At 39.7% G+C, this 17185-nt stretch overlaps 1 protein-coding gene across 1 annotated transcript in view; it reads left to right on the forward strand.

The window, feature by feature from the left end:
* Positions 1-3000: 3000 nt before the first annotated feature.
* The window catches only part of Glys (glycogen [starch] synthase), a gene marked incomplete at its 5' end in the record, with an annotated part of 231668 nt that continues 217483 nt past the window's right edge, over positions 3001-17185 (forward strand). The window contains 1 exon segment of the mRNA XM_070083807.1: positions 3001-3121. Within this exon segment, the coding sequence (XP_069939908.1) occupies positions 3001-3121 (121 nt within the window).

The raw sequence follows: 17185 nt of genomic DNA on the forward strand, positions 1-17185 counted from the left end.
AATGGGTCACAACTGGAAGCTGAAGACTCAGACGAGTCACAGGGACGTTAGGAAGTATTTCTTCAGTCATAGAGTCGTCAGGAAGTGGAATAGCCTAGCAAGTGAAGTAGTGGAGGCAGGAACCATACATAGTTTTAAGAAGAGGTATGACAAAGCTCAGGAAGCAGAGAGAGAGAGAGGACCCAGTAGCGATCAGTAAAGATGCGGGGCCAGGAGCTGAGTCTCGACCCCTGCAACCACAATTAGGTGAGTACACCCCCCCCCACACACACACACACACATACACAGACAGACAGAGTGGACCCCTGAGTTTTGTGATTAATCCCTTCCAGAGAGTCTGCTGAATGGCGAAACCATTTTCCCCATAAGAAATAATGGAAATCCAATTAATCCTTTTCAGATGCCCAAAAGTATGAACAAATAATATTGTTTTTAAAGATTAAATATAGATTTACATACAGAAAACAATGACAAATAAATATAAAGCACTAATAAAATGGATAAATGAACATTTAACGTCACACCTTAATTGAAGACACTTGTTGGTGTATGGCAGACAGGTAGGAGGCGAGAGGAAGGCGAGTTTATTATGCTTCAATATGACGCTATTATCATCTCTATGGCTTATTTATCTATCACAGTTCATCTAATATGACATAATGAACAATATAAATAACATAGAATCATGATATATACTTTCAAATTAACCCCTTCAGGGTCCAAGGCCCAAATCTGAAGTGGTGCCCCAGTGTCCAAGAATTTTAAAAAAAAAATTTTGTTATTTTTTCTTATGAAAAGGTAGAGAATCTTTTTGTGAAGGTAATAAAACAAAAAGTATGAAATTTGATGGAAAATTGACGAAATTATGCTCTCGCGAATTTTGATGTGTCAACGATATTTACGAATCGGCGATTTTGCCGACTTTGACTCCCATTTTAGGCCAATTACATTATTCCAGCCAACCAAATTCTTAGCTATTTCACTAGTATTACTTCTATTCTATCGATTGAGCACAAGAAATCAGCAAGTCAACTGTTTCAACTACAAATTAAAGAGATCGGAAATTGTTAATTTGGCCAATTTAACACAAAGTTCAAAATATTCCAATTTCAAAATAGGGTCCAGAATAAACAATGTAGGTATTCCTGGAACTAAACTAACATTTCCTCTGTTCATTAGTTACGTTTTGAGGCTTGACAAATAAATTCCATTTTGATTTTTTATTCACAATGGAATTTTTATTCACACCAAAAAATAGAAGATTTACTGTTATGCAATACTGTAATAATTGTATAAATATCATCACCATATTTGTGAATGCATATTAGACCCACCAGCTGACGTGTATTAGACGTGTGAGGTCGTTTGTTTACTCTTGAATATCGGCAAAAATTTAACATTTCTGCTACTTTGAGCTCAGTTTCAAGTCATTTCCAGTGCTAAAACCAATCAAAATCATCTCCATTTCTGTAATATGTCTTCCATTCTATCAATTGAGACCAAGAAATCGCAAATAAAACTATAAAATCATACGAAAAAACACTGCAAATCGCTGTTTTAATCGAAAAATCATGATTTCAGTTTTTTTCTCTCATTATACACAGTGTGCTGCAGGATCTGTTTTATGTGGTGCACACATACCACATAGATGTATTCTCTCATATCTAGGCCCAAATGTACCACTCACAGTTTATCAGAGTGAGCTGAGCTCATGACGTAGATCTACGGTTTGGACCCTGAACGTAAAGCCGTAGATCTATGGGACGGACCCTGAAAGGGTTAATAAAGTATGTCATACCGTATGTCACTAATGGTGATTGTGGTGTGTTGGTTTTATAAGGGCCACTGAGAGAAGCCGTACATATTAGTGGTGGTGGAGGCTGCAGCAAAAGCCACCATCACTATTCACACAATGTACGTAATTTATAAATAAGAAATATTTACACTTTATAGATAAGAAATATTTACACTTACTTTGGACGAGATGTTAGTGTAATTAATTGGTTTGATGGAGGAGATGCTGGCAGAGATTTAGTTTGGTGGAAGTTAGCAAAGCGGCATATGTTCAGTGGCCCTGTACACCAATAACATTGGAGAGTTACTTTCGTGTCGTTTTTCTATCTCTTAATCGCTTTACTTACTTGCTACATTGTTAATGCTACACTTATATCACTGGCTGGCTACCTGCTGCTTTAGTATCGTACATATCATAGAATCACTGAAGAAGGCACATTCTCCTCCCTCACTTTGGTACTTTGCTACAAGTTTTTTCTTGAATTCTATCGTGTTTCTTTCCTTCTTTACCAAAGGGCTGGCACTGTGAGAATTCTTTGGGCCCCATGGTGGCTTATTTAGCAGTTACAAGCACAAAAAACAATGGATTATTATGAAATGTGTCGTATGAACCCGTGTGATGATGGTCACTTAGCCACAAATCATGCCACACTGACTCTCTGAATGTTGTGTGGGAGTCTTTGTGTCTTCCCAGCCGCTCCCAGCTGCACGGATGCGTCCCATACGATGGACGAATCACGAGGCCAATCATGAACCACGAGGCTATATTTTGATGAAAAAAGTTGCTGAAAGTCGGATTTCACGAAAGTCGCGGCTGCTGAAACTTGGGGGTCCACTGTGTTTGTGTGTGTGTGTGTATATATATACTATACATATATATACACACATACATACTTGCCAGGGGTTGAGTCATAGCTCCTGGCTTTGTTAGTTGCTACTAGTTCACTCTCCTGGCTCCGAAAGCCTGGAGAGCGGAGGATAATTCCACTTCCTTTAATGAAGAGCCTCTCAGCAGCATAAAGGAATCTCCATGAAAGTGAGAGATCATAACTTGTATTATGGGTGTGAGAAAGTCTTATGTACCTGGGTAAATATATTGGTTATTACAGGATAAGTTACCTGAGGAAATATCTTCATTGCTCTGCTGCAAATGCAGATGAACATGCTCACATTGAATGTAAATAAATAATTGCTTTTTTTTAATAGATTTATGGACTTTGACCTGGACAAGACGCTGTATTTCTTCATTGCTGGGCGCTATGAATTTGGCAACAAGGGTGCTGATCTCTATATAGAAGCACTGGCCAGGTTAAACCATTATATGAAGGTGAGATATCACAAAACTCTAATTTATATACTATATGTATTTATTGCAATGTATATTCATCTTATTTTAAATTTGCTGTTGATAAGATATCTACTGGAATGACTGAATAACAGAAAGTTGGGAAAGCAGTAGAAATGGATGGGATTATCAGAGATACTGATGACAGGTGAGGAATTAATGGAAGAGCTGGTTCATTGTGCTTTTGAAGAAAAGCAGAAGTTGCCTTAGATATGGCAAGGAACACGTGTTGTGATGAATGGTTTTGAAAACAAACAAGTTGAAGATTGAGACACTTATGCAACATATGGGAATCTTTATTGAGGAAACGTTTCACCACACAGTGGCTTCATCAGTCCAATACAAAGCAGGAAAGTGTAAGGATAGGAGGAGTTTGAGGTAATCAATCCCTCAGCCTGGAGTCAATGTGTTCAGTCCATCAATCTTGTAGAATGTACAGCATAGGGCTTATACACTGTAATCAGGTGAGGCAAAGCAGGAGAAGACGGGGACATAGTGGTACCATCCACTTGTCGAAGTAGGTCTTCGTCGAAAGGTTGGACAAGTTTTGGATGAAGACCTACTTCGAGTAGTGGTTGGTACCACTATGACCCCATCTTCTCCTGCTTTGCCTCACCTACCTGGAGTTTACCTGACTACAGTATATAAGCCACGTCTACGGCCCTATGCTGTACATTCTACAAGTTTGATGGACTGAACACATCGACTCCTGGCTGTGGGACTGATTACCTGAAACTCCTCCTATCCTTACACTTTTCTGCTTTGTATTGGGCTGATGAAGCCACTGTGTGGCGAAACGTTTCCTCAAAAAAGATTCCCATATGTTGCATAAGTGTCTCAATCTTCAACACATGTTGTGTTAATCTTTAAACTGCCGAGGGGTCAAAAATAGAAGTGTCCCGAGTGCTATTATTTTGAAAGGAAAAAAATCATAAAAAAAATTCTCCCTTCTAGATGTGTATTAAATATTTCACTGTCCAGAGCCCCAAAATTAATATTGCTCTCAATGTTCACTTTTTAACCCTTTAAGTGTCGAGACCCCTGCTCACAAACTTGCTCATAGAATCGAAGAATTTAAAAAAAAAAATTCTTGTGAAATGATAGAGAAACTTTTTCTGAAGGTAATGAAACCGAAAGTTCAAAATTTGATGGAAAATTTATGGAACTATGCTCTTGTGAAGTTAGTGGTCTCGGCGATATTTAGGCATCAGCCATTTTTTCCACTTTGAGCCCTATTTTGAGCCAATTCCTTTATTCCAGTTGACCATACTCATAGCTATTTTGCTAGAACTCTTTTTACTTGATGAATTGGGTATAAGAAACCACCCATTTACCTATTTCAACTACACAAAAAAGTGAATTTTGTGAAATTTCGCCAATTTCACAAAATTCAGGAAAGGCCAATTTCAAAATGGGGTCCAGAATAAACAGTGCAGACATTCCTGGTACTAAAATAACATTTTCTCTGTTCATTAGTCACATCTCCAGGCCCCTCTTACATTACACTTGCTTTCCATTTTGAATTTTTATACACACAAAAAATAAGATGATTTACTCTTATTCAGACTACTGCATAATTGTAATAATTGTATAAATAATATCAGTGCTTTCATGCATGCATATTAGACCCACCAGTTGACGTGAATTGGACGCTTGACATGATTTGTTTACTTTTGAATATTGTCAAAAATCTAACATTTCTGCTATTTTGAGCTCAGTTTCAAGGTACTTTTAGTTGGTTAACCATTTAAAATCACCTCTATTTCTGTAATATATCTTCCAGACAGTCATATGAGACCAAGAAAACGAGACTGCAACGATAAGTACCATACAAAAATACAGTGCAGAGTCACTGTTTTAAACCAAAAACACGGTTGCAGTTTTATTTTTCACATTATGCACTGTTTGCTGCAGGATTATTTTTATACTGCACACACTGACCACACAGACCCATTCTCTCATATGTAGGCCTACCATCTTTATCCCGCTAGATTTGAAGCCGTTAGAATTTTGGCATTGTATTACAGGACCGACACTGGCTTCAAAGCTGTAATTTTATGGCACTGACACTGAGGGGGTTAAAAAATTCTTCTGAAGGATGCTCACCTGACAGCAACATGGAGTCTTGCCACTTACAAAAATGTTGCCGATATACCTTTTTTCTTGTTTTTTTTTTAATTTATTTAATTTTTATGTTCTGATAATTATAACTTGTAGTGGTTCTTGTGATTTCATAGCCAATGTTTGTTCTGACACTAATATTAGGTACTTAATATTTTATTTTTATTATTATCACACTGGCCGATTCCCACCAAGGCAGGGTGGCCCGAAAAAGAAAAACTTTCACCATCATTCACTCCATCACTGTCTTGCCAGAAGGGTGCTTTACACTACAGTTTTTAAACTGCAACATTAACACCCCTCATGGTTCCTTGATGCTAGTGAGGGCCTCTTGATCTAGGGAATTGGATCTGTGCTCCAGTTCCCTAAATTAATAATAATAATACAGCCTCTCCTCACTTAACGAAGGAGTTCCGTTCCTAAGACCACGTCAGTAAACGAATTTGTCGCTAAGTGAGGGGCATACTATAATGGTAGTGGGTTTGTGTCAAACATTCTTGATATTGTTGTAATGTCACCTTGGCACCATTTATAACATTTCTGGTATATTTTTAAATGTTTATACAGTAGTGTACTGTATATTGAAATAAACAGAACAGAGGAAATCAGTTCTAATATACATTATTTAGGTTTGCATGCTATTCAGAGAGCCCGCCGTAAGTCCGAGTTGTCAGTAAACGAGTACGCCGCTAATTGAAGAGAGGCTGTAATAATAATAATAATAATAATAATACACCATAATAGTAATAATAATAATAATAATGAGGAGTAACTTCACTAGTTGCCACTGTTTACCCTTGCTGTGGAAGCATTTTTGTCCTGCTTTGCTTGAATTATTTCAGCTATTATGAAATATTTCGTAGGAGCACTTGAGGGGACCTTCACTCACTGGTAAACAATGCCAGACTGGCTGGGTAGGGAGGCCGCCCTGGCTCACACCGTGCGTACGTGTCCCGGACGAACTACTATTCGCGAGTCAACCTATGAAAAGCGAGTCCATGTTTATACGAAAATACCCCTATGATTGGCGAAATTTACGATTGCCGAGAACTATGAAAAGCGAGGGACCACTGTATACAGTTTACTCATTACTTACCTTAAAATATCTGTAGTCTTAATCTAGGGTGAGATGAGTAGTATTTATTGTAAGAAATCAAGTGTGGTATTCAACCAGGCTACCATACCAGGCCACCTCACATACGCATAATATTCTTTGATATTTAAGCATCCCAGAGCGATAAAATGCATATACAGTGGACCCCCGGTTAACGATTTTAATCCGTGCAAGAGGGCTCATCGTTATGCGAAATAATCGTTATGCGAATGAATTTTCCCCATAAGAAATAATGGAAATAAAATTAATCAGTGCAAGACGCCCAAAAGTATGAAAAAAAATTTTTTTTACCACATGAAATGTTAATTTTAATACACACAAACTGAAAAAGGCATGCACAATTAAATGACACTTACTTTTATTGAAGATCTGGTGATGATTGATGGGATGGGAGGAGGGGAGAGAGTGTGTTAGTGTTTAGAAGGGGAATCCCCTTCCATTAGGACTTGAGGTAGTAAGTCCTTTTCTGGGGTTACTTCCCTTCTTCTTTTAATGCCACTAGGGCCAGCTTCAGAGTCACTGGACTTCTTTCGCACAAGATATCTGTCCATAGTGGCCTGTACCTCTCGTTCCTTTATGACTTGCCTAAAGTGTTTCACAACATTGTCAGTGTAATAATCACCAGCACGGCTTGCAATAGCTGTGTGAGGGTGATTTTCATCCATGAAGGTTTGCACTTCAAGCCACTTTGCACAGATTTCCTTAATCTTTGAAGTAGGCAACTTCTTCAATTTCTCTCTCCCCTCCTCCGAAGCAATTTCCTCAGGTGTGGCCTCTTGCTGTTGAAGTTGATCTAGCAGCTCATCAGTGGTTAGTTCTTCATTGTCCTCCTCCACCAACTCTTCCACATCCTCCCCACTAACCTCCAACCCCAAGGACTTTCCCAATGCCACAATGGATTCCTCAACTGGCACAGGATTCTCAGGGTTAGCCTCAAACCCTTCAAAATCCCTTTTGTCTACACATTCTGGCCACAGTTTCTTCCAAGCAGAGTTCAAGGTCCTCTTTGTCACTTCCTCCCAAGCCTTACCTATAAGGTTTACACAATTGAGGATATTAAAGTGATCTCTCCAAAACTCTCTTAGAGTCAGTTGAGTTTCTGAGGTCATTACAAAGCACCTTTCAAACAGAGCTTTTGTGTACAGTTTCTTGAAGTTGGAAATAACCTGCTGGTCCATGGGCTGCAGGAGAGGAGTGGTATTAGGAGGCAAAAACTTCACCTTAATGAAGCTCATGTCCCCATAAAGTCGCTCTGCCACGTCTGTAGGATGACCAGGGGCATTGTCTAACACCAGGAGGCACTTAAGTTCTAATTTCTTTTCAGTTAGGTAATTTTTCACATTGGGGGCAAATGCATGGTGTAACCAGTTATAGAAAAATTCCCTAGTGACCCATGCCTTACTGTTTGCCCTCCACAGCACACACAAATTATCCTTGAGGACATTCTTTTGCCTGAACGCTCTGGGAGTTTCAGAGTGATACACTAATAAAGGCTTAACTTTGCAATCACCACTAGCATTGGCACACATCAACAGAGTAAGCCTGTCTTTCATAGGCTTATGTCCTGGGAGTGCCTTTTCCTCCTGAGTAATGTAGGTCCTGCTTGGCATTTTCTTCCAGAACAGGCCTGTTTCATCACAATTAAACACTTGTTCAGGTTCCAGTCCTTCAGTTTCTATGTACTCCTTGAATTCATGCACATATTTTTCAGCCGCTTTGTGGTCCGAACTGGCAGCCTCACCATGCCGTATCACACTATGGATGCCACTACGCTTCTTAAATCTCTCAAACCAACCTTTGCTGGCCTTAAATTCACTCACATCATCACTAGTTGCAGGCATTTTTTTAATTAAATCGTCATGCAACTTCCTAGCCTTTTCACATATGATCGCTTGAGAGACGCTATCTCCTGCTAGCTGTTTTTCATTTATCCACACCAATAAGAGTCTCTCAACATCTTCCATCACTTGCGATCTTTGTTTCGAAAACACAGTTAAACCTTTGGCAACAACAGCTTCCTTGATTGCCGTTTTCTTGCCCACAATAGAAGCGATGGTTGATTTTGGTTTCTTGTACAACCTGACCAGGTCGGTGATACGTACTCCACTTTCATACTTATCAATGATCTCTTTCTTCATTTCAATGGGTATTCTTACCCTTTGAGGTGTAGGGTTGGCACTAGAAGCTTTCTTGGGGCCCATGGTCACTTATTTTCCACAAACAGCACCGAAAACACTGTAATAATACGAAATATTCCGAGTGTATGCTTGAATGTTACCGCGGAGGCTGGCTGGTAAACAATGGGACGGGCGGCACATGTGAGGCTGGCTGAGGGCGCACATTGGACGCGTCTCGGACGAAGGTCGCTGAGCGGGTTTTTGTCCACTATGCGGGGCAAAATTTTAGCGAACAAATCGTTCGCTATGCGGATTGTTCGCTATGCAAGGCGTTCGCTATGCGGGGGTCCACTGTATACGACATTTAAATGAGACACGGTGATTATTATTATTACTAATGTGACGTCTCCAGACATAAGACACTGATTTTAATGTGAACCTTCACGCCAGCACAGTAAGTTTATTTAGGTACATGTATACATAAGTATAATTATCAGAGTATATATAAAATATGAAATAACTTTCAAAAACACTTGAAATTTTGGAGTTTCCAGACATATTGGAGAGACTTAGTGCTTACAGATCTCACGGAGAATGTAAACAAACCGGGTGGGGCGCGGTGACCATATTAGAAAGTCAGGTGGGGGGAGCCATATAGCGAGTTTTGGTCATAATTTGAAATGACCGTATTAGCGGAACATCATAAAGCAAAATGCCGTAAAGCGGGGCCCTACTGTAGCTCGTGTCCATATCACATTGTGTAAAAACTCTATGCACATAAAGGGCCCCAAAATATGGAATTCATTACCAGAAGATATTAAAGTAACCCAGTCTGAAAATCAATTTAAGACTCTTCTCAAAAGCCACTTAATCACCCTAGACTAATTGCTAAATACTCAGTACAGGTCCTCCATCACAAATCCGGCATCATTGGGACCTGTAGTGTGCCAGATTACTTAGTTTGCCGAATTACAGAGTGGTTAGGTTAGAATACACTTAATACAATTAACCAACTTCACTTACACAGTTCATTGAACATCGGCAATAATCGAACATTTCCGCTACTTTGAGCTCAATTTCAAGGTACTTTTCGTCATGAAAGCAATCAAAATCATGTCTATTTCTGTAATATATCTTCCATTCTATCAAATGAGTCCAAAAAAATGAGAATACAACCATAAAAACCATACGAAAATATACTACAAAGAGGCGGCTAATGGCTGAGAAGTGAACTCCCTTATTTATCATTGGTCTTTTTTATTTTTGTTGTACATTAAGAAGCATCTTTCCATCATACATTGCTCAAGTTTCAATGAGATAGCCCAACAAACAACCGAGAAAAAAAAATATTTAACAAAAATCATATATGGCAAGCCCAAGCCAGGTACTGGAAATAAGTCACTTTGTCTGACTTTTCTGGGTTATCCTAGGTTCTCTATACATACACTGCTATGTATGATAATCTATGTAACTGTATTTGTGTATACCTGAATAAACTTATTTACTTCTAGTGTGTCAACTGAGTACAAGAAACCGCCCATTCACTTATTTCAACTACCCAATAAAGCGGTCAGAAATTGGCAATTTGGCCGATTTCAAACAAATTTCAACAGATGCCAATTTCAAAATAGGGTTCAGAATAAATGCAGACATTCCTGGCACTAAAATAACATTTTCTCTGTTCATTAGTCATGGCTACAGGCCCCTCTTATATCACTCTTGCTTACCATTTGGAATTTTTATTCACAAAAAATAGAAGATTTACTGTTATGCAGACTACTGCATTATTGTAATAATTGTATAAATAATGTCAATCCATTTTTGACTCCGTACTGGAATTTAGACTGGCAGGCGGACAGGTATTGGACGGTGACATCATTTGTTTACTCTTGAGCTTCACTAAAGAGTAGAACATTTTCGCTACTGTGAGCGCAGTTTCAAGGTACTTTTCATCATGAAAACAATCAAAATCATATCTATTTTTGTAATATATCTTTCATTCTATCAAATGAGACCGAGAAAATGAGAATATAACCATAAAAACATACAAAAATATACCGCTAAGCGGCCGCTAATGGCTGAGAAGTGAACTCCGCTATTTATGGTTTGATTTCTTTCATTTTTGGTGTACTTGAAGAAGTATCTTTCCATCATACATTGCCCAAGTTTGAATAAGATAACCCAACAAACAACTGAGAAAATAATATAATAATAATAATATATTTACTACACGTACATGTACAAGGTATACAGGCCTAGCTGACATCAGTGACATACTACTGTATAGAAAGGCACTTGTTATGCTGAGTATTTCAAGAAAATTAGGTCAGTGTCCCAGGATAACACCCACACTAGTCGGCTAACACCCAGGTACCCATTTACTGATGGGTAAACATTGACAATAGGTGTAAAGAAACACGCCTAATGTTTCTACCCTGGCTGGGAATCGAATATTTACCAAAAATTACATATGGTTAACCTAAGCCAGGTACTAAAAATAAGCCACGTTGACTTTTTTGGGGTTATCCTAGGTTCTCTACACATATGCTGCCATGTGTGATAATCTATAGAGAGAAAATAACTTTTTTGTTTCATGTTTATGGTGGAGTATGAGTGTATATCATAGTTAGCCCTGTGCTACACTCCGTTTTTTCTAATATAAGCCCCGCTCCATAAAGGTGGCAGCAAAGCATTAGCTAAGAACTATAGACCAATAGCTCTGACGTCCCACATCATAAAAATCTTTGAAAGAGTGCTAAGAAGCAGGATTGCAAATCACCTGGATTCCCAAAATCTGCACAATCCAGGGCAACATGGGTTCAGGGCAGGTCGCTCCTGCCTCTCACAACTACTGGATCACTATATGGCCTTGGATGCACTGGAAGAAAATCAGAATGCAGATGTAATATACACAGACTTTGCAAAAGCATTTGACAAATGCGATCATGGTGTAATAGCCCATAAAATACGTGCTAAAGGAATAACTGGGAAAGTGGGGAGATGGATCTTCAACTTCCTAACAAATCGAACACAAAGAGTAGTGGTCAACAGAGTTAAATCGGAGGCTGCCATAGTGAAGAGCTCTGTTCCACAAGGCACAGTACTCGCCCCCATCTTATTCCTTATCCTCATATCAGACATAAACAGAGATATACACCACAGCACCGTATCATCCTTTGCGGATGATACTAGGATCTGCATGAGGCTGTCATCTGCTGAGGACGCGGTTAACCTCCAAGAAGATATAAACAAAGTTTTCCAGTGGGCAACGGTAAACAATATGATGTTCAATGAGGACAAATTCCAACTACTCCGTTATGGAAAACTGGAGGAGATAATAACTAGAACAGAGTATACTACTGACTCCGGCCATACAATAGAGCGGAAAAATAATGTAAGGGACCTGGGAGTAGTAATGTCTGAGGATCTCACTTTCAAGGATCACAACAGTGCCACGATCGCATGTGCAAAGAAAATGATAGGATGGATAATGAGAACTTTCAAAACGAGAGATGCCAAGCCCATGATGATCCTTTTCAAATCACTTGTTCTCTCTAGGCTGGAATACTGCTGTACATTAACATCTCCATACAAAGCAGGTGAAATTGCAGATCTAGAGAGTGTACAGAGATCCTTTACTGCACGTATAAGTTCTGTCAAGCACCTTAACTACTGGGAACGCTTGAAAGCACTTGACTTGTACTCGTTGGAACGCAGGAGGGAGAGATATATCATAATCTACACTTGGAAAATCTTGGAAGGAATGGTCCCAAATCTGCACACAGAAATCACTCCCTACGAAAGTAAAAGAGTGGGCAGGCGATGCAAAATGCCGCCAATAAAAAGTAGGGGCGCCATTGGTACACTAAGAGAAAACACCATAAGTGTCCGGGGCCCAAAACTGTTCAACAGCCTCCCATCAAGCATTAGGGGAATTGCCAATAAACCCCTGGCTGCCTTCAAGAGAGAGCTGGACAGATACCTAAAGTCAGTGCCGGATCAGCCGGGCTGTGGCTCGTACGTCGGACTGCGTGCGGCCAGCAGTAACAGCCTAGTTGATCAGGCCCTGATCCATCGGGAGGCCTGGTCGTGGACCGGGCCGCAGGGGCGTTGATCCCCGGAATAACCTCCAGATATAACCTCCAGATATATACACCAAGACAGGGATAGGAGAATGGTACTGTATTTGTTTACCATATCCTCTTCATAACTCTGTCAAACTGCTTGGTGTTATGCCAAATATTTTTCATTCTGGAGTATTTAACGTATTTTATGTTATTTATATTGTTTCTTATGTCGTATTAGATCAATTGTGATAGGCAAATAAGCTGTAGTGTTGATATTAGCATAATAATAAAGCATATTCTCCTGCTTCATGAGACAGCTCATGGCAACCAACAGTGGCTTCAAAGCCCCCTTATCTTTAATGGATAATGTACTGTGTAGGTGCTTTACATAATGAGAAGCATTTCATTTATTCATTGGAACCATGGCTAGGGCTAAAAGTAAGCAGGTTAAAACAATAAATGGAGAAAAAGAAATTGTAATGACTTATGCAGCAAGTAGCGCCACCAAACAGTACCAGCAGGTTGGTGTGGCGACCCTGGAAATTTGAAATTATGCAAGCCCAAATTAGTGCCGAATAACTGAAGGAACCGAATAACTGATTGCCGGATTTGTGATGGCGGACCTGTATACATTTCCTCACCTATGTACTCCCACATCATAACTGAAACAATCACATTGAACCTTTTATCCATTGTTGACAGGAATACAATTGAATCATTGTTTTTCACAATGCATTTTAGAATATAAATACGTATATCTTTGTATTATACAAATTTTGATTCATTTATAATTAATATTCTACTGTACAACTATGAAATAATTACTTTTCTACTGTACAACTATGATATACTATTTCTTAGTATTAAGTAGAATGTAAGCCAATAATGTTAAGTTGGCCCATAATGCCAAGGCATAATAGAGGCTCTCTTTGTATTGCAACCCAGTATTGTATATACACAATCTCAATGTACTGTTTGCAAAGACATTATATAAATAAATAAATAAATATAGACGTACCTGTAATCTTGCATATTTATGAGACAGACAAAAGATACCAGCAATCCTACCATCATATAAAACAATTACAGGCTTTCGTTTTACACTCACTTGGCTGGATGGTAGTACATCCCTGGGTGGTTGCTGTCTACCAACCTACTATCTAGGATAAATTATAATTATCAGAACATAAAAAATGTATAAATTAAAATAAAAACGAGGAAAAAAGGTATATCGGCAACACTTCTGCAAGTGGCAGGAGTCAATGTTGCCATCAGGAGAGCATCCAGAGTCAACTTCACGGTCTCATACAGCGGACCCCCGCCTTACAATATTAATCCGTTCCTGAGAGCTCATTGTAAGCCGAAATTGTCATTAGCCTAATTAATTTTCCCCATAAGAAATAATGGAAATCAAATTAATCTGTTCCTTTCACCCCAAAGCATGAAAAAAAAAATTTTTTACCTCATGAAATATTAATTTTAATACACACAAACTGAAGAAGACATGCACAATTACTACTCTACTAAGAATAGAATACATGACACGTGCCTTTATTGAAGATCTGGTGATGATTGATGGGATGGGAGGAGGGGAGAGTGTGGAAGTTATTGTTTAGAAGGGGAATCCCCTTCCATTAAGACTTGAGGTAGCAAGTCCTTTTCCGGGGTTACTTCCCTTCTTCTTTTAATGCCACTAGGACCAGCTTGAGAGTCACTGGACCTCTGTCGCATAACAAATCTGTCCATAGAGCTCTGTACCTCCCGTTCCTTTAAGACTTTCCTAAAATGGGCCATAACATTGTCATTGTACAGGTTGCCAACGCAGCTTGCAGTAGCTGTGTCAGGGTGATTTTCATCCGTAAAGGTTTGCAGTTCAACCCACTTTGCACATGTTTCCTTATTCTCTTTTTTCAATTCCATACTAATTCTTGCCCTTTTTACCACAGAGATGGCACTAGAAGCTTTCTTGGGGTCCATGGTGATTTATTTTGCAGTTACTGGCACTAAAAACACTGGGATAATGTGAAATGTACCAAATGTATGCATAGATGTGACCGCACTGGCTGGCTTGTAAACACTGGTGCTGAGGCCACACGTGGGACGTGTCCCGGACGAATCACGTAAGGCAAGGCAAAATTTTTGCGTTCAGATGCTTCGTATGGCGGATTTAACGTAACACGATGCGTTTGTAAGGTGGGGGTCCACTGTATCTTGGTAAGGACTGACCCTAAAATTTTTTTTTTTAATCCTGTAACATGTAGAAAAATGTGCTCTTCATTTTAAAAGGAAAAAAAAATTTTTTTTTATTTTTCAAAATATTCAGAGTGCCACGTGAGTGAATGTAGATGTACGTTTGGACAGTTTAACCTCTTAGACTGTCATAACCCAAAATTCTGAGGCGTCTGCTGGTGTCGCAAAATTTAAAAAAAAAAAAAAAAAATTTTTCTTATGAAATGATAGAGAATCTTTTCCCAATTGTAATGAGACCAAAAGAACAAAATTTGATGGAAAACTGACAGAATTATGCTCTCACGAATTTAGCAACCTCGGTGATATTTACGAATCGGCGATTTCGCCCACTTTGAGCCCTATTTTCGGCTAATTCCATTGTTCCAGTCAACCAAACTCATAGCTCTTTCTTTAGAACTCCATTTTTTCTATTAATTGAGTACAGTGGACCCCCGCATAGCGGACGCCTTGCATAGCGGACGCTTTGTTCGCTAAAATTTTGCCCCGCATAGTGGACAAAAACCCGCTCAGCGGCCTTCGTCCGAGACGCGTCCAATGTGCGCCCTCAGCCAGCCTCACATGTGCCGCCTGTGCCATTGTTTACCAGCCAGCCTCCGCGGTAACATTCAAGCATACACTCGGAATATTTTGTATTATTACAGTGTTTTCGGTGGTGTTTCTGGAAAATAAGTGACCATGGGCCCCAAGAAAGCTTCTAGTTCCAACCCTACAGCAATAAGGGTTAGGATTCCTATTGAAATAAAGAAAGAGATCATTGATAAGTATGAAAGTGGAGTACGTATCACCGACCTGGTCAGGTTGTACAAGAAACCAAAATCAACCATCTCTTCTATTGTGGGCAAGAAAACGGCAATCAAGGAAGCTGTTGTTGCCAAAGGTTTAACTGTGTTTTCGAAACAAAGATCGCAAGTGATGGAAGATGTTGAGAGACTCTTATTGGTGTGGATAAATGAAAAACAGCTAGCAGGAGATAGCGTCTCTCAAGCGATCATATGTGAAAAGGCTAGGAAGTTGCATGACGATTTAATTAAAAAAATGCCTGCAACTAGTGATGATGTGAGTGAATTTAAGGCCAGCAAAGGTTGGTTTGAGAGATTTAAGAAGCGTAGTGGCATCCATAGTGTGATACGGCATGGTGAGGCTGCCAGTTCGGACCACAAAGCGGCTGAAAAATATGTGCATGAATTCAAGGAGTACATAGAAACTGAAGGACTGAAACCTGAACAAGTGTTTAATTGTGATGAAACAGGCCTGTTCTGGAAGAAAATGCCAAGCAGGACCTACATTACTCAGGAGGAAAAGGCACTCCCAGGACATAAGCCTATGAAAGACAGGCTTACTTTGTTGATGTGTGCCAATGCTAGTGGTGATTGCAAAGTTAAGCCTTTATTAGTGTATCACTCTGAAACTCCCAGAGCGTTCAGGCAAAAGAATGTCCTCAAGGATAATTTGTGTGTGCTGTGGAGGGCAAACAGTAAGGCATGGGTCACTAGGGAATTTTTCTATAACTGGTTACACCATGCATTTGCCCCCAATGTGAAAGATTACCTAACTGAAAAGAAATTAGACCTTAAGTGCCTCCTGGTGTTAGACAATGCCCCTGGTCATCCTACAGACGTGGCAGAGCGACTTTATGGGGACATGAGCTTCATTAAGGTGAAGTTTTTGCCTCCTAATACCACTCCTCTCCTGCAGCCCATGGACCAGCAGGTCATTTCCAACTTCAAGAAACTGTACACAAAAGCTCTGTTTCAAAAGTGCTTTGAAGTGACCACAGACACTCGATTGACTCTAAAAGAGTTTTGGAAGGATCACTTTAATATCCTCAATTGTGTAAACCTTATAGGTAAGGCTTGGGAGGGAGTGACTAAGAGAACCTTGAACTCTGCTTGGAAGAAACTGTGGCCAGAATGTGTAGACAAAAGGGATTTTGAAGGGTTTGAGGCTAACCCTGAGAGGAGTAGTATACCAGTTGAGGAATCAGTTGTGGAATTGGGGAAGTCCTTGGGGTTGGAGGTTAGTGGGGAGGATGTGGAAGAGTTGGTGGAGGAGGACAATGAAGAACTAACCACTGATGAGCTGATAGATCAACTTCAAGAGCAAGAGGCCAGACCTGGGGAAACTGGTTCAAAGGAGGGGAGAGAGAAATTGAAGGAATTGCCTACTTCAAAGATTAAGGAAATGTGTGCAAAATGGCTTGAAGTGCAAACCTTTTTTGATGAAAATCACCCTCACACAGCTATTGCAAGCCATGCTGGTGACTGTTACAATGACACTGTTGTGAACCACTTTAGACAAATCATAAAGGAACGAGAGGTACAGGCCACTATGGACAGATATGTTGTGCGAAAGAAGTCCAGTGACTCTGAAGCTGGTC

Source organism: Cherax quadricarinatus, chromosome 10, assembly GCF_038502225.1.
Source record: "Cherax quadricarinatus isolate ZL_2023a chromosome 10, ASM3850222v1, whole genome shotgun sequence".
NCBI classification, from domain to species: Eukaryota; Metazoa; Arthropoda; class Malacostraca; order Decapoda; family Parastacidae; genus Cherax; species Cherax quadricarinatus.